Here is a 23,554-nt window from a genome sequence, read left to right as displayed (position 1 = left end):
TATATATATCATGAATTCGAAGGCGCGGTTTTGTAGGACGAATAAGTTTGAGTGGTCGGATCACGAGATGTTTCTCGCAAACACGATGTTGAATCTTCAGCCAGCAGCAAATCTGATGGAGTTTGTTCTTGGAAGGTACTCTGTAGGCTGGTCGGGTTGTAAACTGTGGGGATGGTGTGTTTAGCTCCCAAACCTAGTCTTACGCGCTCGTAATCTCTCCATGTCATTTGGACAATCGATGACCCATCAAATTCACCATCCTTGTTATCATGGACTCCCTTGTCACCTCCTTGCAGTTTTCTCGTGTCTCCCCAGCTGAAGTCATCAAACTTCCAGAATGCGTAAGCAGGGAGCACAAAATTCCATATGGGTAGGGAGAGAAAGTACACAAACATCCACAATATGTATGTCAAGTCCGAAATTGTAACAATGATTAGCAACCCCGGTAATCCAAAGATAATAGCCATAAGGATCAACGACAAAACGGGAGTTGGTGTGGTAACTAGGGAAATCACGATGATATAAAGCGTGAACGTGATGGAAGCAGGTAGAACCAAAGTTCCAACAAGCTCCACTGCGATGATGAAATTCATTGAGAAACAAAATGTTCCACAAAGATCTTTCACGAGCACCAACTCCATCAGGTTGTGAACCGTCGAGTTAATCCATCTTCTTCGCTGAGAAAGAAGAACGCTGAATTTGTCTGGAACAACAGTTTTGCATGCTGCTTTTGGAACAAACACCTGTTTTCGTCTAGGAAATGTGCGAAGCATTAACGAAGAAAGGTACCTGTCTTCACCCAGTAGAAGAAGGTTCTTCTTGTGGAGACTGTCGAGAACATTCTCGGAGTACTTCTCGACAATGTCGGAATTTGCCAGTATGGGAACCCATACGTTAAGATCCTTGGGTGTTTTGATTCGATACATGCAAAAGCAGCCCGGAAGACATGTCACAGTACCAAAAACAGACTCGAATGCTTTGGATTGATGATGGGAAATATAATATTCAAAAACCTGGATTGCAGTGACCCAAGACTGGGCTTTGTTCGATATCTTTGTCTCTCCGCATAGTCCCATGACGTCTGGATTCTTGACCATTTCTGCATTCATGTGGGTGAGTGAGTCAGTATAAACCAGCGTATCTGCATCGACCATCAATACAATCTCGTACCAATTGGCCATCAGTCCGGTGACTTGCCATATCGCCCGCATCATCTCAAACTCCAGCTCAGTCATTCGATCGTTGAAAGTGACCTTTTGGAGGAAAGACATCAGTATGATTTGCGAGTCTCTCTTTCCACGGTTGCCAGGTTTCGCGCTATTTGCTTCTGAAGGTGTTCCACACTTCACAACTAGTAGAATAGGATTCTTCTGCTGTTTTTCGGGTGGTACCGTTGCGTCATAGTATTTATAGAATCCAGAGTAGACTTTTGCCATATTGTGTCGTTTCGAACCTTGGGCAACCGACACGTAAGAGTAAGGCTTGACATCTTCTTTCGGAACAACAAAACCAGTCATTAGATCTAAACAGATATCTGGCGTTGATCGATCATTCCCTGCTCCAGTTATGATTCCATCGCAAATAACGACAATGAGCTTGTGCGAATTGGGATAGTCTGTCGTAGCTAGAGAGTCTAAAGTGGTCCTTATCCCTTCTTCGTCCTCGGAATAGCACGTAACAAGGCACATGGTATGAACCAGAGGATAACCAAAAGGTTCCCAGCTGATGGGAGGTTGGCAAATAGCATCAGGTGCTACCAAATCAAGTCCCAGTGTGTGAATTTCGCTATCTTCGGTTCCCAAGAACGGACTCTTCTGGGTTGAAGAGTCCCCGCCCCAGCACTCGTGGAATGTCAGTTTCGGCTGCACCCTGCCTCTCTTCGCGCGGCTGGTGAGAATGAAGGCCTCAGTAGTCATCGTAAGATATTTAGGGCGATATTCCTGGATTGAGACAGCCTTCGAATCATCTTCAATAAGCCCTGATACATCTTTTTCCCAAGAAAGTTTTAGGTTCTTACTTCTCATCCCGTTTGCATGATAGTTGTCTCTTCGTTTAATTGAAATGGTAGAAATAGGAGCGGCAGAGTTGGGATCGTCGACCCACTCTTCGATAGAGCGATCTCGTTGTGTAGCTTTTTTGATAGAGGTTACTGAGGCTCCTTGTTTCCTAGCCACGCACCATTTGAAATAGCAGGCCACGATGAATTTTGCAACCACAATTGACAAAACAAATACCAGCGAGACATATAGCACTATCGTAGCAGCGATACAGCCGATGGTGTCGACGTCTACAACACCAACTTTCAATATTTCAATCAAACAGTTGGCAGCCTGTCGCTCGTGTGGCTCCGTCAGAAGTAAAGATAAGTCATGTCCTTTCATGGTAGGATCATTTTTAAGCTTATCGAATAATTCTGGATAATCCAAGTCATCTTTTTGTAACCAATCCAAAAGGCCCATGTCCAAAACATACCCTTTGTAAACAACAAGGTTTCGTGAGCCTCTTGTTATGGAATCCCATGTATAATAGACATCCCCTTGAATATCTAGTCTGTAAAAACTTTGTCTTGACTTTGCAGAGGTGTGGCAAGCATACCCGTTGTAGTGCGTTTGAGAGAAATTAGGCTTGCTGGAACCATCAATGTTAAACAGTTTGCATGGCATGTACCATGCCAGTTCGGTGTCTGTGTGGGGAATGGTGCAATTTTTTTTTGGAACAATCAGTCCTTTGCAATTACCATTAACGTTTTGGAACAAAAACGTTGCGTCCATACCTCCTGCACTGACCGGAGGGTACATAATGTTGCTTGCGGCCTCTATGCCCACTGCTGCTGGGTGGGACGAGCGGTCTAAAGCGTATGCGCGCCCATTGACGACCAAGTATCCGGTGGTAATATCAGAGGGTCTAAGTCTCGTTCGTAGGCCACTGCAAGTGGTCCTCGTAAAGCCAAAGGTGAGGAAAGCAATAATGGAGCCAGTGCACAGAATAATGGATATCAGAGCAATTTTCTCTCTCCAAGCATATTGTCGCTCCTTGGTTTTGAAACCAAAAAAGCATAGTAACGGCCGCGGAGCCCAAAATGTCATGGCATAGCAGTACATTTTCCAGTACGAAGTGATTGTAGGGTCTCTTTCTAAATGTTTGAATTGAGGTAGCGCGTTCCTCGATAGGTCAGGCTCGTAAGCAATTGCGTCTGAGGCATGGTCTTCCGAACCCTCTGCCACTGCTGTCAGAACATCACTGGAAGGTGCGAAAGGCGTACCCCTGTTTTTTTTCTCTAGGTCCTGGAGAAGTCCATCCACATTCTGTCGCGACAATGTGTCCACTGTGAAGGAATGCGTGAGTGAAGACCTGCGCAGAGATCTTGTGTCGGAGAGAGGATCAAGCGAGCGAAGTGATGACGCTCTCTTGAGCTGCCCTCCTTCTTTGTAACGGACGGAACGTTCTCTTCTAACAAGAGATCGTTTCCTTCCCACGCGCTGACTTTCAGGATCCAGTATACCGCGATCGGAACTACCAATGGTGTATCGCCGAAAGTGTGTCTGTTTTTCCATGAACCTAGCGGTAATCTTGAAAAAGGGAGAAAAAATAAGGGAACTTTTTGTGAGAGATCAGGAATGGGCCAAACTTGGGCGCGAGCGACCACCACACGCAAAGACGTTTTGCGTTCTCATCAAAGTCTGCAGTTTATGTGCCGACGCAACTGAATGCAATGTGATGACTCGAATATAGCATGTTAACGAAGCTGATGGAGTAGATAATGGGATAATTCTTTGTGTCTTTATGTCAACGACACTAAGCCTGCGCGAAAATAGGGGATTCGCGGTTTTGCTGGCAGCCTTAAAAAATCTCCCATTTAACCCAAAAATGCTAATTACTTACTTTCGCGTCAGTAATTATCCCAAAAAGGCAGCACCGCGCAGGAAATGTTTCACTCAAAAAAACTCTTCTCCTTCCACCATGTCCAGACGTAGTCCAAGAAAGAGAACGATTATTGACGACGAGAGCGACGATGAGGCTGGGACGGCCTCTGTCATGCCGTCCTCACCGGCTGGCGCGGGCTCGTCAGCCGGATCGTCTCCTCGTCACATGCCTTCTTCTCCTGGTCTCCCTTTTGACGACGAAGATGAAGAAGAACGCGAATATTTCAACGATGTGGATGATCTGGAAGAGCAGTTGGAGGAGCAAACCGGTGTTGATTTGATTGGCGACGCGATGGAGCGCGATTACGTGGCCAATCCTGAACAAGACACTTACGAAGAGGCCGATCTCGACGACCAGGAGTATGAAGAGCTGCCCGCTGCAGAAAGAAGACGCGTCGACCAAATGCTCAACCAGCGTGACCAGCTTGTGCGAGGCGCTAATCTGGACCTTGATGATGCTATGGACGGCGACGTGCCAAGGGATGAGTACGGTCTGCCTATCCAGAGACGGCGCAGAAGACATAGGTACGATGAAGATCCCGAGGATTATCTGGATGACATGGATCCGTTGACAGAGGAGCTGAGCTTGGAAGCTCTTGCCGAAGTCAAGGCTCCCTCGATTCTTGAATGGGTTGTCATGCCAAACGTCACTAGATCAATTGCCAGAGAATTGAAATCGTTCTTGCTGGAGTTCACTGACGAACAGGGTCGGTCCGTGTATGGAAGTCGAATTCGGACATTGGGCCAGATCAACAGCGAGAGTCTGGAAGTGTCATATGTGCACTTGCTGCACTCGAAGGCTGTTCTGGCCCTCTTCCTCACTACGTGTCCAGAGGAGATTTTGAAGATTTTTGACGTGGTCGCCATGGAGGCCACGGAGCTGCATTATCCGGATTACAGCCAGATCCACTCTGAAATTCACGTCCGGATCGCTGACTTCCCAACAATCAACAATCTGAGAGAGCTCAGAGAGGCTAACTTGAATTCCCTGGTCCGTGTCAGTGGTGTTGTCACAAGAAGAACAGGAGTGTTCCCGCAACTGAAGTACGTGAAGTTCAACTGTCTCAAGTGTGATGCTGTGCTGGGACCGTTTTTCCAAGACTCGAACCAGGAAGTTCGCGTCACGTTTTGCACCAACTGCCAGTCTCGTGGGCCGTTCAAATTGAACACGGAAAAAACATTATACAGAAACTACCAAAGAATTACCCTGCAAGAGGCTCCGGGATCTGTTCCCGCTGGAAGACTGCCTCGCCATAAAGAGGTGATTTTGCTGTGGGACCTTGTTGATGTTGCCAAGCCTGGGGAGGAAATTGAGGTTACCGGCATCTACAAAAACTCGTACGACGGTACGCTGAACGCGAAAAACGGCTTCCCTGTTTTCACTACTGTAATTGAGGCAAACGCTATCAAGCGGAGAGAGGGAGCGGCCAAAGGAGTGTCGGATGGTTCCTTGATTGAAGGCGGTCTCTCGCCATTCCAATGGACCGAGGAGGAAGAGAAAAAAATTCGTCAACTGAGCAGAGAGCGCGGAATCATTGACAAAATCATCGCCTCCATTGCACCTTCGATCTACGGACACAAAGACATTAAAACTGCTGTTGCCTGCTCGTTGTTTGGTGGTGTTCCTAAAGATGTCAATGGAAAACACTCGATTCGTGGAGACATCAATGTTCTTCTTCTAGGTGACCCTGGTACTGCAAAATCACAGATTCTCAAGTACGTCGAGAAAACAGCACATCGAGCAGTCTTCGCCACTGGTCAAGGTGCATCTGCTGTCGGTCTGACCGCCTCCGTCAGAAAGGACACAATCACCAGAGAGTGGACTTTAGAGGGGGGTGCGTTGGTTTTAGCAGACAAGGGTGTCTGTCTGATTGATGAGTTCGACAAGATGAACGACCAGGATCGTACGTCGATCCACGAGGCGATGGAGCAGCAATCGATCTCCATTTCCAAGGCGGGTATTGTGACCACTCTGCAGGCCCGATGCTCCATCATTGCGGCAGCAAATCCTATTGGTGGCCGGTACAACTCGACTTTGAACTTGCTGCAGAATGTGAACCTAACCGAGCCGATCTTGTCAAGATTCGATATTCTCTGTGTTGTTCGCGACCTCGTGCATCCCGAAGCCGATGAGAGACTTGCAGGGTTTGTCATTGATTCGCACATGCGCTCCCATCCTGCCGAAGAGGAAGGAGAACGCGAGAAAGAGCAGGAGATCTCTCCAATAAAGCAGGAGTTCCTGGTTAAATATATCCACTACGCAAGAACAAGGGTGCATCCGAAGTTGAACCAGATGGACATGGACAAGGTGTCACGTGTTTATGCCGATTTGAGAAGAGAAAGTAACTCCACCGGCTCGTTCCCAATTACCGTGAGACATTTGGAAAGTATATTGAGAATTGCAGAATCGTTTGCCAAAATGCGATTGAGCGAGTACGTTTCGAGTTCAGACCTTGACCGGGCCATTAAGGTCACCATTGACAGTTTTGTGGGTGCGCAGAAGGTGAGCATTCGGAAACAGTTGCAGCGCAGATTTATGAAGTACACTCTGCCGCAGAGGGCGTGAGAGTATATGATGTTAATGGAATCGTTACTTTTCGGCGGCCTGCGTAACTTCAAGCAGTAATCGCTCGAAATCGCTTCGGTCTCCAGCCAAGCGTCGTAAATGCTCGACCCCGTCATGAGAGCGAGCGGACCTGCGATCTAAATGCTTCTCAAGCTCTATTCTATGCTGAAACACCGCCAAACACGACGGACACTGCATTAAGGGCGGCCGTTGGTCTCCAGCGGCTGGCCGGAGACGCGCGGCATTGTCTCTGCTAGAGCTCATTTTTTCGCTCTGCGTAAAAGCTGAAAAATTTCGGTAAATCTAGTTTATCTACAACATTTTAATGGGCCAAAAAGTGTATACTCCGTCGCACATCTTCCGGTTTATTCCGAACATAATAGGTTATGTTCGCGTGCTGACGCTGATTGCGTCGCTTTTCACGATGCAAAACCATCCGAAGTTCACCATGTGGGTGCTTTACTCGACCTCCTGTTTGCTGGATGCCTTTGATGGATACGCGGCCAGAAAATTAGACCAGAGCACCACCTTCGGTGCGGTTTTGGACATGGTCACCGACCGTTGCTCGACGTGTTCGCTTATTGTGTTTTTGACCAGACTGTACCCCAATTGGTTCATCCTATGGCAGATGCTCATTTCTTTAGATTTGGCCTCGCATTATCTTCACATGTACGCCAGTATCACCAGCGGATCCAAGAGCCACAAATCCATGAAGAAGGACACAAACGTTCTCCTCAAGCTGTACTACGAAAACCGCACAGTTTTGTTTTTGGTTTGTGCCCTCAACGAGCTCTTCTACATGGCCCTTTACCTCGACTACTACAACTTCAGAGCTCTGCCGCTGATTGGTATTTCGTTCCCAAGGCTCCTCATCTATGCGTCTGCGCCTGTCTGGCTTTTCAAGCAGGTCACCAATGTGATCCAGCTCATGCAAGCCTGCACCACTCTCGCCCATCAAGACGCACAAACATACAACCTGAAAAATTCTTAGTACAATCAATGAATTGTCTTCTTTCTATTCAACTCTAATAGAACGACACGTCGGAATTGTTAATGTCGAATCCCCCCGCAGAGGCAGTATCGTACAAGAATTTGCTCGAGGGCTTTTTGAAGCGGGCCTGTGGCGACGTAGCCCCATTGTCTCTAGAAAGTAGCTGCTTGCGAATCCTCTCCTGAGGCGTCTCAGAAACAACTGTAGCCGGCAATTTTTCCGAGTGTGAGATGTTCATATTCGCAAATGACCTTGATATATCGAGCGCGAGAAGCGATGTGTCGGCCACATCCCTGCTTGGGCTGCCCGGCAGAACTTTATGCTCCGACCGGTCAACCCCTAGCTCTTCCTGCGCCTCCCCGTTAACCAGTGGGAGACCAAGGAGTTTGCGCTGACGACTCGTCAACGGCAGATCTAGACATTTGTCCTGAGGTTTCATCAGCCGCAACGAGCTCACACCGATGTTGAACAGCAGGATTCCATATACTGTGCGGTTCACATAACTCGAGTATTGGGTGAGAACAGCAGGGAATAGCGACGTTCCATCACGAAGTCTAAACTTCACGTTGAGCAGAATAATCACTGCCACAAAAAATCGGTACAGCAGCATCATCAGGGTGTTCACTATCACTGTGCGAATTTCGGCATCGCGGTTGACTATTCTGCTCAAAGCAAGCTCAACGTAGGGACTTTGCAGTTCACTTTCATCCTTGGATTCGACCTGGGCTGGTTTCTCTTGTGTCGGCAAGGTTGTGCTCTCTTTCAAAGGCGACTTGTGCCTCGGCTTGAATATCGATCGCTGATATATGTTGCTGTTGATCGATTGTGGTGACTGCTTCTCTGACGGCTTAGGAGTGCCGGGATACTGTTGTTGGAATTTCTTGCGCAAAAGAGGTGACATGGGCCCCTTGACAGGGGTATTTGGTCCCGCTAAGGGAGTCGAAGATATTAGCGGCTTAGTGCTCTGGGGAACTTTGAACGGAGATGAAACTAAAGGTTTGATCGGGGTATTAGGTATACCAACGGATTTGATTGGGGACAACGCTGGGATCGGTTTTCTAGGAGATTGTGTAAAATGCGCAGATGCAACAGGGGTGGACGAGTTGACCGTTTCTCGATTAGAGAAACTAATTCGCCGCCTTGTCTGTAAAAACGTGTCTTCATCCGGTGTATAGTATGATCCATTGATGGATGAAGCCGTGGGCGTAAGAAACGACATGGAAAGTAAATAATAAAATATCCAGGTGCAAAAATGTATCAAAATTTACCACGGTGTGTATTATGTAAGCAAGTTCTAAAATCAGGAGTCTAGTTTACTGAAGAGGCCAGTATCCAGGGAACAGGTAGTGCATTTTCTCCAACAAGCGCTTGTCCTGGCCGTCCTTCTTGGTGCTGACAGAGAACTTCATGCTGTGTTGGTAGTTGAGACCGATTTCGCCAGATTTGATCTTAGGCTCCAGCACTTGGACCAGTTTCTCTGCAATCCTGTGAGCATTGGCGCTGTTGGCAGACAGATTTCCCACAACCGTCTCCACGGTGACAGGCTCTTCGCTTTCATTCCAAGCGTCGTAGTCGGTTGACATGCAGATCATTTGGTAGGCAATCTCAGCTTCTCTAGCAAGCTTAGATTCAGGAATACAGGACATGTTGATCAGAGATCCTCCCCAGCTCCTGTACAGCTTGGACTCAGCTCTTGTCGAGAATGCAGGACCTTCCATACAGATTAGCGTCAGGTCATCTTTCTCGGTTTCTTTGGTGTGCAACTTTACACCTTCACCTTCAAGAACTTCTTGACAAGACTCGGAAATGACCTTATTAAGTAGTGGATCGAAAGGTTCTCCAAACATCGCATGAGCAACAAAGCCACGCTCAAAGAAGGTCGACGGACGAATTCCTTTAGTTCTATCAATAACCTGGTTCGGGACAGCAAAATCACGAGGCTTGATATGCTGCTGCAGGGACCCGACAGCACTGAAAGCCACAATTGTGTTAACACCGAGTTTTTTCAAGGCAGCAATGTTGGCCCTGTTGGGAACATCAGAAGGCAATAAGTCGTGGTGAGGACCGTGTCTTGCCAAAAACGCAATGGGGAACCCATCTTTGGTCTTGGAGATGGTAATTGGGGACGAAGGGAAGCCCCACGGAGTCGAGATGGTCAGCTTGGCAACCGGCGTCAAGGTTTCCAAGTGGTAAAGGCCAGTGCCTCCAATAAATGCCAGCCTCACAGGCTCGTGGAATTCAGTAGCAAGAGTCATGAACAAAATCTAATTACAAATCCACGAATCTAAAATAATATTACTTATCATGTCGAACTGAAATTTCAAGCAGCGCCGATCGACCGGACGATTGTATCTTTTTTGAGCTCGCTTCAAATTTCCGCCATACAGCACAACAACTTCTGGCACCGCTTTTATTCCAATGTCTGCGTCCGCATCATACCTGTCGCTGACGGCCGCGCTTGTTGTTGGCGGCTACATGCTGTTCAATGGCTCCGGTGAGGCTTTCAACGTTGGACAGTACCTGGAATCCATATCGCCATATATGTGGGCCACGATTGGAATAGGCTCCTGCATTGGGTTCTCCGTCGTTGGGGCGGCCTGGGGCATCTTCATTACGGGTTCTTCTATCCTCGGAGCAGGTGTGAAGGCTCCCCGCATCACCACGAAGAATTTGATCTCGATCATTTTCTGCGAGGTTGTGGCCATTTACGGGTTGATCATGGCCATTGTGTTCTCATCCAAGCTCACTGCCGTTGACACGGCCTCCCTGTTCACCAAAGAAAATTTATACACTGGGTACTCGTTATTCTGGGCAGGACTAACTGTGGGACTGAGCAATCTCATTTGCGGAGTCGCGGTTGGTGTCACCGGATCTACAGCCGCTATCTCGGACGCTGCAGACTCAAGCTTATTCGTGAAAATTCTGGTCATCGAGATTTTTGGTTCCGTGTTGGGGCTTTTCGGACTCATTGTGGGCCTGTTGATGGCAGGTAAGGCCACCGACTTTACATAGTGAAATCTAGGTACGTTAACATCTATATGTCTATAAGGTCTCCACGGTAGCCCCCTCGACAGCAGGCTCCAGAAGCTTCCACACGCAGGAGACGCCCTCTTTCTCGAATCTAGCAATGATATCCTTGGCAATCTGCTCGAAGTTGTCGGTAGCAAGACTCAAAATGGTAGGTCCGGCACCACTCAAACAGATACCCAAAAGACCGGCATGGCTTTGCGGCGTGAAACCAGATAATATATCGGTGAGCCCTGGGATCAACACCTTGCGGTATGGCTGATGCAACCTGTCCTGCATCGAATTATAGATAACCTGTGGATCAGGCTTTTCCGCTCCAACTGCGGTGGTGAGCACAGCCAGACGTTGCAGATTGAAAATTACGTCTGGTCTCGAGTATTCCGTTGGAAGCACCTGGCGGCTCTCAGAGGTGGGCACTTCGAACTGCGGGATGATGGCGATACATTTGATGGCTGGGTTCCAGTTGTACTTGACGTGCGTTCCAATATCGAGAGGGGCCTGGATGGCCGGAGCGTGTGGCGCGAGCATCTCGTCTAGTGGCTGGTGCACAAGAGCGACCTCGGAGTCAGTCAGTTTTCTAAGATAGGAGCCGGTGAAACCACCAATCATCGCGGCAGTGATATTGTCCGGATGGCGCTCAATCATCAGACAGTAGTCTAGACATCTCTGTTTCGAGAAACCCAGCTTTCCAACCTCGTTGGCCAGCATCACACCAGCCACAACTGCCGCGCCGGACGATCCCAGGCCCCTACCCAAGGGAATGGGGTTGTTAACGTGTATCTTCGTGGTTTTTGGGAACTGGTTGATGCCGTTGCAACGGAGCACAAAAAGCGCGGTTTTGGTGATGAGGTTGCGATCGGACGCCAAAGGAACGTTCTCACTGCCTTCTCCCTCGTACGAGATCGCACAATTAAACTTATCGGTGCTTGCCATGAGCGGATCCACCTCCAGCTCCAGTATGAGGAACAGGTTGAGACCTATTCCCAGGACATCAAACCCAGGACCTATATTTGCGGACGATGCTGGAACACGAATAATGGTTTTAGCCATAGTTGGTGAAAAAATTTTTACTCTCCAGCTATAGCAGGTCAGACACGGTCCAGCCGATCCGACGAGTCATACCACTAAAGCTGTTATTTCCTGTAAAGTTCGTATATAGGACAAGTGTTGTGTGCTACAGCTGGCTTTTATTTTGCAAGGTGCGCCAAAAGGGTCCCGCATTATGGCCGCTCGGCTTATCGTCTAGAAAGTGGCAGACAAATTTTTTGTTGTATTCGTTTATTTGTTTCTGCAAAGTTATTCCAGATCCACGCTGAACCTCCAACTTCTGTCATTCCTTTTCTTATGTTCATTGTGTTCTGTTAACTTCGAACATGGAACCACATAAATCGCCTCAAGGAACAAAGGGATCCAGAAAGTCAACGCACGAGGAGCTCTTGGCCGCCTCACATGCTGTTGAACAGGAGATCAATGCCGTGAAAGCTCTGAAACGGCTCTCTATCGGCAACAGTCTGAGCTACGACCCAGACCTGCCGTACAGCGAGTCCGAGAAACTAGACTTCGATATAATAGACATACACAACGATAAGGAGAACGAAACACCGAAAGACGATGAACTGGATCAGGATCACATACTGCCGGAGGCCAACAAGTTCATGTGGGTGCCGGCCACGGCACATCCACAGCTAGCTCCGGAGAAATTCCGGAAACATGTTCAGGCCACAGTCGACGAGATCACGTCCAAGCTCCAACGTTCCGCGTCCTCGCGTTCTTCTCTTTCTCATGAGACCCGTGACTCTCAGTCCGGCCTGGAAAAGCCTGCAGAGCCCAACAGAGCAGACACCGGATTCCACAGGAAGCCGTCCATCAAGCAGCTCACGAAGGAGTTGGAGTCGCTTTCTCAGATGGCCGGTCTTGATGATACGGACGCAGTCACCCTTGCGCGGACGCTTTCGTCGTCCTCATGGAGATTCAAAGAAAACATTGACTCTGTTTCCTCACTTTCACGTAAGTCATCTGCATCCAGTGTTGACTCGGAGCTAGACTTGCCTGGAACACAGCTGAAGAGATCGAAATGGACAACATACAGGAGAGGCTCTAGATCTTCGCGAGCCACGGCTCAGTCGCTACACAATCTGCCCAACTCTACACCCTTGGCATCTCCAGATCCTACTGAATCAAAGACCCTTCAGAATTCTCACAGCGCAAAGACTACCAAGGTGACTGCTCCATCCTCTGCGACGGTATCGTCCGAGGTCTTGCCTCATGCTCCATCAAAGGCACCGACAAGCTCTCTTCCTCCACTTCCTGTAGAGAAGAACTCACCACTACCTCCTTTACCCAAAGAGCAGGCCGTCCAGACAGCTACGCCCGTGAAATCTCCTCCTCAAACTCCAGAAAAACCTATTGAACAGAAATCTAGCAGAAAGTCAAGCTGGACTTGGCTCAGCGGCAATAAGGAAAAAAGAGAAAAAGAGCGGTCTCCTCCAAACCACTCACGCAACAGGCATGGCACAGCTTCTGACGTGGTGTCGATCCAGAATGTAGAGTCTCCCTTCCCGTCACCTCCGCGTGAACCAGAAAAAGAGAAGAAAACCTTAAGTGGATTTTTCAAGCTCAAGAAAGATAAATCCAAAGCGATAGAGAAAGTGGCTCCACCAGAGACTCTCTCTGACTCGGACAACGAAAGTATCACAGAGAAACGAATACTGAATATGAGGAAGAAAAAAGAAGAGCCGAAGCCGGAGCCCGTTGTAGAACAACCACGTCCAGCGGTACAACAGCATGCTCCGCATCCTGCAGAACCCCCTCTTGATGCGGTCTCTGAGACTATCAAGCAAACGCTGATGTCGCAAAGACGCAATACGAAGCCCAACCAGCCTCTGCAGATGACTGACTCTGCCTTTGGCTTTCCCCTGCCCCCTGTATCTCCGTCTACATTGGTGATGCTGAACCACCGTTTTCCGATACATGTGGAGCGCGCTGTCTATCGATTGAGCCACCTCAAGCTTTCAGACCCAAAGAGGCCTCTCCGCCAACAGGTGTTGCTGAGTAACTTCATGTATGCGTACCTCAACTTGGTCAACCATACTTTATTCTTGCAACAGCAGGAGGAAACATACGCCCAACCTGTGGAGGAGGAACATTTCGTGGAGCCAGTTGAGGAATACGCTTTTCACGACGTTTACGGGGGTTATGCTGAGGTCGCTTATGAACATTGAGTGGCATATTTATTAGGCATGATAACAAGGATTATCCGTTTCAGTCAGACGTAGTCAATGTGCTAAAGTACGTGGCAAAGAACCAGATTCCTGCCAGCGACAGTATGTAGTATAATGCCTGCCACCACACAGGTCCCTTCACTGTAAACAGAGGGAATCCCATGAAGTTGCACCAGCAATGTGCGACCACACAGGTCCAAACCGAATGCGAGTTGACAAAGATTAGGTTTGTCAGGATTCCAAAAAATGTTGTGTATAGTGTACGGAACAGGAGCGATGCGAGAATCGCAGCGATCGGCGCTCTTTCGTGTCTCCAACTATCGTAAGCGTGAGTGATGTGAGCTAGCCCAAACAGAAGCGGTGAGAGGTATATTATTTTGGAGCGTGCAGGAGAATGGAGAAACGGACCATACAAGCCCAATATAGATGCGGTGTATGTGATCTCTTCAGTGATTGGGGCAATCACTATGTTCCGCAAGAATTGAAGAGGTTCCAAAGATTTGAAATCGCGGTAGATGACTTCCGGGCCCCAAGACAGATACTCTATCAGGGATCCGTTGAAAAGACCAATGAACAGTACCAGCGCTCGCGCAATGCCGAAAACCGTAGTCTTGTCAAATGTAAGTCCCATATATGCAAATGCTTCTTTAGAGTCATAGGCGGTACGTGTCACTTTAGTCATTAAAACTGGCACGAGTAACACACAGACAAGTGTTGACAGGCTGACTCTGACCAGCCTTGATTTGATAACTTTTTTGGACTCTCGATGACCTTGCGGAGGATTGATATACAGCACAAGAACATACGAAGAGGCAATGGCTACCGAACACCAAAACGTGCTCGTTAACGAATCCATCCTGTTGTTTGAGATCGCAAATATTTTCCAGGTGTCAGGAGTATTTGATATCTATCGTTCTCCAAGTATAGATTTCCGAAGATACCACACAGAAACGATAACCATGAATCCGACTGCGCCACAACCTATCACGAAAGGATTAATTAGGCCTTCTGTATCCATTGGCTCGGGTTCTAGACCGGAGGTAGCGCTCCGAGGCTCGGCTGCTGAGTTGACGAGCTGAACCAGGAGCTCGGTCAGCGAGGAGGCCCAGCTGGAGGATATGTGAAGTGGAGGCGGCAAGAACAGCGATCGTGTGTAATTTTCTGGCTGTGTATCGCACCTCTGTTGTTGTTTGTCCAGATCTGCTTTCAGGGCAACGAAAACCATAGGAATCGAATCCAGTTTCGGATACAGCCTGCGCAGCTCTATGAGGTGCTGAAATGATTCAGGATCGGAGGAGTCATATGCTAGACATATGACATCACAAGAGTCAAGCTTAGACGAGTTCTCGAGTATTGCCGGTTCCAGCTCCCCTAGTTCTTCCAAAATCAGGTAACATTGTTTTCCGCCAATCAGCTCGACGTTGTTGACGGCAATGCTTCGTTGAATTGTAGGTGAATAAACTTCGCTGTATTGTCGGCCCAAAAACGACTCCATGAGTGAGGTTTTGCCGCATCCTGGAGCGCCTAGAATAAAACAGTTGAAAACAGTTCTGTCAGAAACACTTCCCCTATAAACCTTCCCGTTGTGTTTCCTCATTTTCCGCGGTTTCGTGATTCTCAAAGCTGTCTTGGTTCCACTTATCTTGCCAATGGTAGACCTGTCCTCGTAACCAAAATAGCCAAGGTAGGCGAGTGTTGTTTTATAGTCCAGAAAGGTCGTCATCGACCACTGAGCCAACCATCCCTGTAGAGTCACATAACCTTGCTCGTTGCACACCACTGTGCGGGGAAAATTGAACTCTTGCCACAATCGTGGAACTCCGGGTGTGGGATAAAAGAGCTGATTGAGTTCTTCGTCATTCAGTCCTCCATCGTTGTCTTTATCGAATAAAAGGAACAGATCCACCAAAAATCTGTATCCGTTAGGAGATAGCTCAACGCTTGAGCCATGCGGGACATCTATCTTTGGATACAGAATTTTGTCGTCTATGGAAAGAGAATCTGTGTAATGGAAGGCTCTTAAAATTCCCCATATAGTTTCGTGACGACCTGATTCAGCATACAATTTGTTGAGAGCCAGAAATCCTTCCTCAGTTATTCCCCGTTCTGTTGCTGTTCCAGGTAGCGCGGAGTTGAGTGTGAGCTTGACTGCGTTCAGCTCGTTGATGTCCAGGGACTTGTGGAAGCATTTAAGCTGCAGCTGCAGGAACTCGGCATCGTTCAGATAGCCGTCCTGGTCAGTATCGCACAAGTAGAACACCCTTCTCAAGGCATTTAGTGCAAGAGGTTTCAAGTTGCTTTCCTTGTAATCATACAATGGTGCTATTGGATGTGTAACTGCTCTTTGACAGAGATAGAACGCCTGATTGACATTGTAATTTTCTTTGGCACTACAACGGATGCATGCTTCTATCTCCTTGAACTCCTTGAGTAGCGGTATGAGCTCTTCGTTCAAAATTGATTCGCTTTCATCGGGTAGTTCATCCAAATCGGATTTGTTATTGCACAGCACAATAGGCAAATTCACGCCCATTGATCTGAACATAGGGATCCAGTACAGAGAAATCCGCTCATATGTATAGCGATCAGAGTACACAAGCCAGATAACGTCTGCTTGGCGGATCTGGTCCTGGACATTGTTGAGATCTGAAGATAAAGTATCGATAAGGAGGCTAGATTTAGGGGAATAGGGCGAGCCCGAGAAATCTTTAGGAATGCTGATCGGTGGAATAAGGTGCTGAATGTTGGGGACAAACTTCTCCTTCACAAGAGTGGTAATCAGGCTGCTTTTACCGACACCTTCATCACCACAGACGACTACTCGTATGGAGTCCATATTATACTTTTGGAATATTTATTTTAGTGACCCGATTTTTCATGGCGTAAATTTGGAAGGCAAAAAGTATTTAACTAACAAATGGTAAGTATACAGATGAGGTGCGTCAACTAACGAGCAGACATCCATCGGTACAGGCTACGACTTGTCAAACTCGATCTTCTCACCAGATGGGAGAAATTTTCAGGTGGAGTATGCCTCCAAAGCGGTTGAGAATGCAGGAACCTCGATTGGGATCCGGTGCAAAGACGGGATTGTGCTGGCCACTGAGAAGATCATTACGTCCAAGTTGTTGGCTCCGGGGAAGAACAAGCGCATCCAAACCATAGATAGACATGTGGGTGTTGTGTATTCCGGACTCATACCAGATGGAAGGCATTTTGTGAATCGTGGTCGTGATGAGGCCCAGTCTTTCAAATCACTTTACAAAGAGCCAATTGGCCTCCCAGGATTAATAGACCGGCTCGGATACTACGTGCAAGCATACACGTGCTACAACTCGGTGAGACCATTTGGCATTAATGCAATTGTCGGTGGCGTGGACGACGATGGTGCGCATCTGTACATGGTCGAGCCAAGTGGCACCTACTGGGGCTATTACGGTGCAGCTACAGGAAAGGGCAGACAGACGGCCAAAAGCGAGCTGGAAAAACTGGATTTGCCCAACATCACAGCTAAAGAGGCCGTTAAGGAGGCCGCAAGAATCATATATTTGGCCCACGAGGACAACAAAGACAAAGATTTTGAATTGGAGATCACATGGGCCAGTAAAAGTGAAACCAATGGCCTGCACCAGCTTGTGCCGAAGGAGTTGTTCGACGAGGCTGTCAAATACGCCGAGGAAGAGGGCGATGAAGGGGACAGCAGCGACGATGAAATGCAAGATTAAATTCTAGATTAGTTTTATTGTCGTAACTTCTTATTCTCACGTTCCAGTTCCTGAAGCCGTCTTTCAGACTGCTTACGCTCAAACGCAAGCGTCTCTTCGGCGTGCTTCCACCTCTTAGTTAATTCTTCTATCCGTAATTTTAGCGACTCGTCTGCTACCGGAGCAGGACCTGTAGATGTTTTTTTACTCATTTCCGTATGATCGGCAACGATTGTTCGCACGGCAGCCAGGTCATACTCAAAAATGGTTTCGTATAGTTTTTTTGTATCTGCTTCGTTTAGCTGAAGTTCTTCTCTATTCGCCAACTGTAGTATTTTGGCAGCAGCTTCCCGAATTGACTGTTTATCCAATATCTCACTGAGAATTTGTATTAGGTGAGTCTGGAAATTGACATCACTGGTAAGGTAATCCTGCCACTTCTGTTCTGCATAAAGCGCGTTATCCTCATGTAAACGTATTTGTGACTTAAGCTCGTCAACTTGGTAACTGAGCTTAATTTTCTCAGAATTGAGCTGTCTCTGCTTGACCAGCGACGAGTTGAAATCAGTCTCTAATTTTGCAACGTACTCTTTGAGCTCTTCGGGACTAGTTTTATCTGGGTCGATCTGGCGAGTTTCGATAGCTTGCAGTTGTCGCCGTGCTTCTGAAAGTTGCGTTTGGATGTTCTCCTTTTCTGCAAGCAAAGCATCGCATCTGGCTATGGTTTCTTCATATTTAGCTTGGAGACCCTCGTAGTCTTTCAATCTAGCTTCCACGGCCACAAGTTTCTCATCCGGCTGTGACTTTTGAATCTTGAGCTCTTCGAATTTGCTTTCCAAATCTTTCAGATTCCGGTTTTCCTCCTCTAGTAAAGTCAGCTTTTGAAGTTCATCTTTGAGCCGTGTGTTCTCCTCTTCCAGCTCACTGCTATGTTTCTCGAGTTGTGTCTTTTCGTTAGCCATTTGATCCGTCTTAATTTCCAACTCAGCTATTCTTTTAAGTAGCGTCTCTTCATTATCTGTTCCCTTCATTTTCAAACCCTTCCCGTTCACCTCCGCAGATACTAATCCCCTACTGATGTTTACTTTTTGCGATAGTCGCTCTGTTTCGACTCCCACAGCTCTCAACTTTGCACTTAAGCCTCCTTTGCGCGCTCGCTCAACAATTGTAGTATCCCCACCAGCCTCCTCAATAACGTCTAGGATTTGGTCAGCCATCAATTTCCAGTCGCTATGATCCTGCTGTAAAACCTCCAACTGACCCTGTAGCTCCTCGGATGCCTTTACAAGATCGTCAAACTGTTTTTTCAGAAGCTCCGTTTCTCTATAGTCGTCTCTGTGTTCGAATTGACGTCTTAGAAACTCCATCGCCGAGCTCTCTTCGCCATATCGTTCCAGTAATAACTCCTTCTGTAGTCTCAGTTGGATTTTGCAATCTGTCAACTGTTTCTGTAAACTGTCTATCTCGTTGAATTCCGAGGCGGATTTGGCTTTATTACCCGTGTGATTGCCCGCTGGCACGTCGATAGGGTCTCGCCATGTGCTTTTGATGGTGAAATTAGGTACAGGTAAGATATTCAGTGTTTTGTCAATATCCAGCTGCTCCTGCTGTTCTTCTTCAGAGCTGGCATTGGGAGACCCTGCGAGCTTGGCCCGCAAAATCTCAATGCTCTGCAAGCGCGCAGCACGTCGTTCTCTTCGAGCACTCGCGTCTCTAGACCACGACCTGAACGGACTGCCTGCCGCCGTGCGCGGAGAGTTCGTCAAGTTGAAGCTTGAGAGCTCGGCTGTTGTGGGTACACTGTGGCCTGGGGTATCGGAAAATACTTCTTTGTCGGACTCGTCTCCCGACCCTGCGTGTTGTGTTCTATTATTCATGTAGCGAAAACTAAAAAAAAATATTGAAAATAGTTTATACATTGTTTGGGTCCACCACCCCACAAAAAGCCGAGATTGTCTAAAGAAAACAGGAATGAGTCCCAGTCTCTCGGTTCACGTACTGATGCTGCATAACTCTTAGTTTCCAGTAAATGAGTACCAGAAACATATGTGCGGACAAAGTTTGAGCCTGCTGGTCACTGCAATGGAAAGCTAACTCCGCCAAACAATAACCTTGGCATACGCCGCTATTATCAATCAGAAATCCGCTCCGATTTTGGGAAACTTTTTCAATAGATCAATCTAGATTTATATGCAAAAAGAGGATTTCGATGCTGACTCATAGTATGGATTTTTAATTTAAATACAGGAGTGTGTATTCACCTGGCTACTTACAATGAATCCCAATCCTGAAGTTGAATACTACGAAGATGTACTGCCGTCGTTCGAAATGCACAATTACCTGTTCAATAGAACGCTCTTTGATACCGAAAGAATCCCTCAATCGGGCTTGCCCCAATACGGGGAATCGTACCCTGAATCCACCACTTCTTCGCAGTCTGTAGCTGCTGGGAACCAGATCTCGCCAATTGACAATCCTGATCTACTTGTACTCAATAACCTGAATACCCTTCAGACAATTGATCTGCCCCTCAAGGTGTCTATCGTCATTACAAAGAAGTTCCCTGTTTTCGGGGAACCCTACGAAAAAGAGTCTCCACTTCGATGCTACCAGCCTGGAGATATGATTGTGGGATTTGTGACCATCGAAAATATTAGTACTGAAATCATTCCCTTTGAAATGCTTCTTGTCTCGCTCGAGGGAACGATGACTGCGCCCCAGTCTCCGAATAGCACCTGCTCCAAATATTACCGACAAACTTTTCTGAGAACATACGACCTTAGTGCTTGCTTCCACCACGGCTGTATAAACCCGACTCCATATAAGATGGGCGACTGCTTATCGAGGGACCCTATCGATGACACCATATACGGATTTGGTGACTTGAAACAAATTTTCCCGGGAGCCAAGCACAAAAAATGTTTTGCATTCCGGCTGCCTTCGTATCTGCTGGAAACTTCTTGCTCCAGTAGCACGCTCGATCACTTACCAGTGCCTCCTAGCTTTGGGGTGAGTCCGTTTGCTTTAGGTGGCAAGGCGATGAATGTTAGAGTCAATGAAGCTCTAGGGTACGGTAGAGCGGATGATGAAGGGACTCCCATTGTGACCAATGACTTTAGCGACAGGGGCCTGTCAATTACATACACTCTCAATTTGAGACTACTGGGAAGGCCGCAGGAGCTTTATAAGAGGTTTTACAAGCGTCACACAACTCATGACTACCAGTTTATCATTGTGAGAGACTTCAGCATTCCTTTCCGATTTACAAATACTAATATTCCAGCATGCTATGAAGGCAGAGGTGCTGAGCAGCAGATAGATAAAATTGAGCACCAAGTGGCAGAGACGCTTGTTGATCTCGAAGAACGCCGAGGCTTGATTGAAGCCGGTATTACCGACACTAAAGAACAAGACCAGCTATTGGCAGCAGAGGGTGCTGACAAAAAGAAGCGTCTTGGGTCTCCGGCGGATCCCGTCTTGAGCACTCCATCCACAATCAGGCTCGGTAAAGGCTTTTTGAAAACTGACGCACAATTCGAGGTTCACATTCAGAGCACAGATGGGATGGCTTTGAGGTCATTCGAACCTGCTCCTTTGAAACGAGTTGCTTTGGCTTGTACCAAAAGTAGCGCAAGTCAACTTCCGCGATACAGGCCGTCCACGGTTTCAAGCAGCTCATCCATCTTCGAAGGCGTTAGTATGTCCACGGCCCCTACAGAGCTAAATACAGAGCTCAACCACATTGATTTCCTCCTGAAAACAAATGACAACATACTACCTCAAGAGATTACCGTGAAACCTAGTTTGAAAGCTTTCAACATATACTCCAGTCACCATCTTCCTCTGGTGTTCAATGAAAATACTCCTTGCAAGTTTTACGAGACGAGTGGGATATTTAAAATCAATAGGAAGTTTGAACACTACACGTGGGAGCTACAACGTCTCACAAAAGGAACGAATCACTCTATATCCAAGCATCTTCGCGAGAATGTGCTTAGTCTGAACAAGATGAGATGTAAAGGGCGAAATCTTGATGTTTTCGAGGAGCAACGCTTACGGCTGAAGTGGGAGAAATCTAAAGAAGGATTTGTTGCGAACATTAGAGTTCCTCTGACATACGACAGCAAGAAAGCATGCAACGTGCATTTGATCCCAAGCTTTCAGACCTGTTTTCTGGCAAGACAGTATATTTTGGAGCTTAGGATAGGAAAAAACCCGCCTTTAGGGGTTCCGATTCGGGTTGCTTAGTCAACTTTAGTTAATATTTTATTCGACCGAATGTGATCTGATTGCATTTATTAGTAGCAAGCTTTAAATTGAGCGACGTGAATCCAGTTTTTTGCTTACTTTATCGTTATCTACCTCAAAAGCTTATCTGCAACAATTTATTTAAGCGCGATTACTAGTTTTGTGAGAAAAAAAAATTGCTGTCTATCAGAAGAAATGAGGGAGAATGTTTTGTCCTGATTTCAGCTTAATCTGATTTCAAAAAACCGATTTTGAACTCCAGAGATCAGATAGAATCCCCAGGGAAGAGAAGAGCCGCCCCCTTATTTTGCAGGAAGAGGATTTGCCTCTGAAGAGCAGGTTTCCCTACAAAATTCAAAATTACTATGAAACAACCTGGTCAAGCAGAGCTAGGAGATACCCAAGTACGTCAATGATCAGAACAGTTAAGGACTTCCTTCCGTATGTGATTTTGGGAAAAAGGCATCCTTTTGTTTTTTTGAGGTTCACGAATAGGGACAATCTGGTTACTGGTGAGGATGTAGATCTCCAGTTGCAGGTGCAGAGTATTGAGCACCGAGCAGCTGAACTAGAAATGAGTTTTGAGCCATAATTGCAAGCAAGCTCTAGAATAGTGAAGTCACCGCACCAGACCGTGCTCGAAAATCTGGTCGCAACTGGTCGCCACAGATCACATTTCCAACTTAAGAAAATAGGAATAAAAGAGAAGAGCTGCTATTGTTTGACAATCAAATAATCAAGCTGAAGAGGGGGTTCATCAAAGAGGAGGCTGGGTCTGCAAAACTGCTTAGATGCGGTTGCGCTCATTTGAGCCTGCATTGCAAGCCTTGGACGAGAAAGGACCACTTTTAGGGGTCCTTTAAAAGATGGTAATGCTAATTCCAGCAGCATCCATGTGTTCAAGAAAGCAGATCCTGCTACTGACTTGCCATGCATAAATTCAGGCGATATTAACATGTTTTTGGAGTCTCTAGGTGCAATGCTACCAAAACACATTGTGGTAAAATGTCTCTGAGTTGCCACATGCGCTCAAGAGCGCATATCCCAATGCACTTAAATTTAGAGGGTATCGAAAGGCTCTATAATTACCAAACTTGTTGGAATCGACAGGCAGGACGCAGAACTGAAAACTCTCTCAGGGAAGCGTGGCAGCATATCACTAGACAGTTGCACGAGGATCTCTTGGAACTAAAGTATCTAAGACATCGCCAGCGCAGCATTGACCTTTGTGAACTGCAACGAGTCCAGCTTGAATACTCTCTGGGCCTCTGCACGAATTAGAGCTGGCGATGATTGTTCTTGATGTGAAAAAGCTCATCGCTATCACATTCCAGAATCCTAGACATGTTTCTTGCTAGATAATACGAGTTTGATTTGAATAAGCGTCAACACTACCACTGATGGTCTATCAAGAAGTATTCTCGGCTTATTGTTGGTGGGAGAATGACTGAGTCTATAAAATCTTTTTTCGCATGCAAACCAGCCCATTGGGATTAAACAATTCAATAAAAAGGACACCCGTTGTTTTGAGCAATACTGTGTATGAACAACCTCTCTCACCGATCAATCTCTTTTACAATAACCGAATTTTCTACGGTACCATGGGGAGCTTGAAAAGTTATGTAAAGCTGCAGGTCAGCGATTGCAAGGCCGCTCGCTATATAGCGATTTGACTAGACTGAGCACGATCAAACTTTGAGAGCAATAATACTGCTCTCAGTAGCAGCCTGTTCAGCCTGTGGGGCCATGAGATGACCCATTCTGTGACCCAAATTTCAATAGCTACGTTCAACTGAACGAGCCAAAATTTGCATCCCATGGCGAGCTTTGAAATATGTCTCTACCGTAAATAAGACATTATTAGACTGCTTGAA

The 23,554-nt window shown here is 47.0% G+C and overlaps 15 protein-coding genes across 15 annotated transcripts; 7 read left to right on the top strand and 8 right to left on the bottom strand.

The window, feature by feature from the left end:
* Window positions 1-8: 8 nt before the first annotated feature.
* KL911_004378 (uncharacterized protein) lies at window positions 9-3,554 on the bottom strand (the record flags this gene model as incomplete). Its single annotated transcript, XM_043199662.1, has 1 exon — window positions 9-3,554. One exon carries the CDS (start codon window positions 3,552-3,554, stop codon window positions 9-11), a length of 3,546 nt encoding a protein of 1,181 aa, XP_043052870.1.
* Window positions 3,555-3,960: 406 nt separating this feature from the next.
* KL911_004377 (uncharacterized protein) lies at window positions 3,961-6,489 on the top strand (the record flags this gene model as incomplete). Its single annotated transcript, XM_043199661.1, has 1 exon — window positions 3,961-6,489. The coding sequence occupies one exon, from the start codon at window positions 3,961-3,963 to the stop codon at window positions 6,487-6,489; it is 2,529 nt and encodes an 842-aa protein (XP_043052869.1).
* Window positions 6,490-6,513: 24 nt separating this feature from the next.
* KL911_004376 (uncharacterized protein) lies at window positions 6,514-6,753 on the bottom strand (the record flags this gene model as incomplete). The annotated part of the gene is made up of 1 exon (XM_043199660.1): window positions 6,514-6,753. The coding sequence occupies one exon, from the start codon at window positions 6,751-6,753 to the stop codon at window positions 6,514-6,516; it is 240 nt and encodes a 79-aa protein (XP_043052868.1).
* A 61-nt stretch (window positions 6,754-6,814) lies between these two features.
* On the top strand, window positions 6,815-7,480 carry KL911_004375 (uncharacterized protein; the record flags this gene model as incomplete). The annotated part of the gene is made up of 1 exon (XM_043199659.1): window positions 6,815-7,480. The coding sequence occupies one exon, from the start codon at window positions 6,815-6,817 to the stop codon at window positions 7,478-7,480; it is 666 nt and encodes a 221-aa protein (XP_043052867.1).
* A 34-nt stretch (window positions 7,481-7,514) lies between these two features.
* Window positions 7,515-8,699, bottom strand: KL911_004374 (uncharacterized protein; the record flags this gene model as incomplete). Its single annotated transcript, XM_043199658.1, has 1 exon — window positions 7,515-8,699. One exon carries the CDS (start codon window positions 8,697-8,699, stop codon window positions 7,515-7,517), a length of 1,185 nt encoding a protein of 394 aa, XP_043052866.1.
* A 94-nt stretch (window positions 8,700-8,793) lies between these two features.
* KL911_004373 (uncharacterized protein) lies at window positions 8,794-9,735 on the bottom strand (the record flags this gene model as incomplete). Its single annotated transcript, XM_043199657.1, has 1 exon — window positions 8,794-9,735. The coding sequence occupies one exon, from the start codon at window positions 9,733-9,735 to the stop codon at window positions 8,794-8,796; it is 942 nt and encodes a 313-aa protein (XP_043052865.1).
* Window positions 9,736-9,898: 163 nt separating this feature from the next.
* KL911_004372 (uncharacterized protein) lies at window positions 9,899-10,492 on the top strand (the record flags this gene model as incomplete). Its single annotated transcript, XM_043199656.1, has 1 exon — window positions 9,899-10,492. The coding sequence occupies one exon, from the start codon at window positions 9,899-9,901 to the stop codon at window positions 10,490-10,492; it is 594 nt and encodes a 197-aa protein (XP_043052864.1).
* Window positions 10,493-10,522: 30 nt separating this feature from the next.
* KL911_004371 (uncharacterized protein) lies at window positions 10,523-11,557 on the bottom strand (the record flags this gene model as incomplete). The annotated part of the gene is made up of 1 exon (XM_043199655.1): window positions 10,523-11,557. One exon carries the CDS (start codon window positions 11,555-11,557, stop codon window positions 10,523-10,525), a length of 1,035 nt encoding a protein of 344 aa, XP_043052863.1.
* Window positions 11,558-11,880: 323 nt separating this feature from the next.
* On the top strand, window positions 11,881-13,728 carry KL911_004370 (uncharacterized protein; the record flags this gene model as incomplete). Its single annotated transcript, XM_043199654.1, has 1 exon — window positions 11,881-13,728. One exon carries the CDS (start codon window positions 11,881-11,883, stop codon window positions 13,726-13,728), a length of 1,848 nt encoding a protein of 615 aa, XP_043052862.1.
* A 40-nt stretch (window positions 13,729-13,768) lies between these two features.
* Window positions 13,769-14,584, bottom strand: KL911_004369 (uncharacterized protein; the record flags this gene model as incomplete). The annotated part of the gene is made up of 1 exon (XM_043199652.1): window positions 13,769-14,584. One exon carries the CDS (start codon window positions 14,582-14,584, stop codon window positions 13,769-13,771), a length of 816 nt encoding a protein of 271 aa, XP_043052861.1.
* Window positions 14,585-14,635: 51 nt separating this feature from the next.
* On the bottom strand, window positions 14,636-16,564 carry KL911_004368 (uncharacterized protein; the record flags this gene model as incomplete). Its single annotated transcript, XM_043199651.1, has 1 exon — window positions 14,636-16,564. The coding sequence occupies one exon, from the start codon at window positions 16,562-16,564 to the stop codon at window positions 14,636-14,638; it is 1,929 nt and encodes a 642-aa protein (XP_043052860.1).
* Window positions 16,565-16,645: 81 nt separating this feature from the next.
* On the top strand, window positions 16,646-17,453 carry KL911_004367 (uncharacterized protein; the record flags this gene model as incomplete). The annotated part of the gene is made up of 2 exons (XM_043199650.1): window positions 16,646-16,652; window positions 16,813-17,453. 2 exons carry the CDS (start codon window positions 16,646-16,648, stop codon window positions 17,451-17,453), a joined length of 648 nt encoding a protein of 215 aa, XP_043052859.1.
* A 14-nt stretch (window positions 17,454-17,467) lies between these two features.
* On the bottom strand, window positions 17,468-19,309 carry KL911_004366 (uncharacterized protein; the record flags this gene model as incomplete). The annotated part of the gene is made up of 1 exon (XM_043199649.1): window positions 17,468-19,309. The coding sequence occupies one exon, from the start codon at window positions 19,307-19,309 to the stop codon at window positions 17,468-17,470; it is 1,842 nt and encodes a 613-aa protein (XP_043052858.1).
* Window positions 19,310-19,706: 397 nt separating this feature from the next.
* KL911_004365 (uncharacterized protein) lies at window positions 19,707-21,680 on the top strand (the record flags this gene model as incomplete). The annotated part of the gene is made up of 1 exon (XM_043199648.1): window positions 19,707-21,680. The coding sequence occupies one exon, from the start codon at window positions 19,707-19,709 to the stop codon at window positions 21,678-21,680; it is 1,974 nt and encodes a 657-aa protein (XP_043052857.1).
* Window positions 21,681-22,703: 1,023 nt separating this feature from the next.
* On the top strand, window positions 22,704-22,961 carry KL911_004364 (uncharacterized protein; the record flags this gene model as incomplete). The annotated part of the gene is made up of 1 exon (XM_043199647.1): window positions 22,704-22,961. One exon carries the CDS (start codon window positions 22,704-22,706, stop codon window positions 22,959-22,961), a length of 258 nt encoding a protein of 85 aa, XP_043052856.1.
* Between the last annotated feature and the right edge of the window lie 593 nt (window positions 22,962-23,554).

This window comes from Ogataea haglerorum (assembly GCF_019207285.1).
Source record: "Ogataea haglerorum isolate 81-453-3 chromosome Unknown 81-453-3_NODE_13_length_241470_cov_96.230587, whole genome shotgun sequence".
Taxonomy (NCBI): domain Eukaryota; kingdom Fungi; phylum Ascomycota; class Pichiomycetes; order Pichiales; family Pichiaceae; genus Ogataea; species Ogataea haglerorum.
The sequence above is the reverse complement of the archived record's forward strand: the minus strand, read 5'-3'. Positions and strand labels throughout refer to the sequence as shown.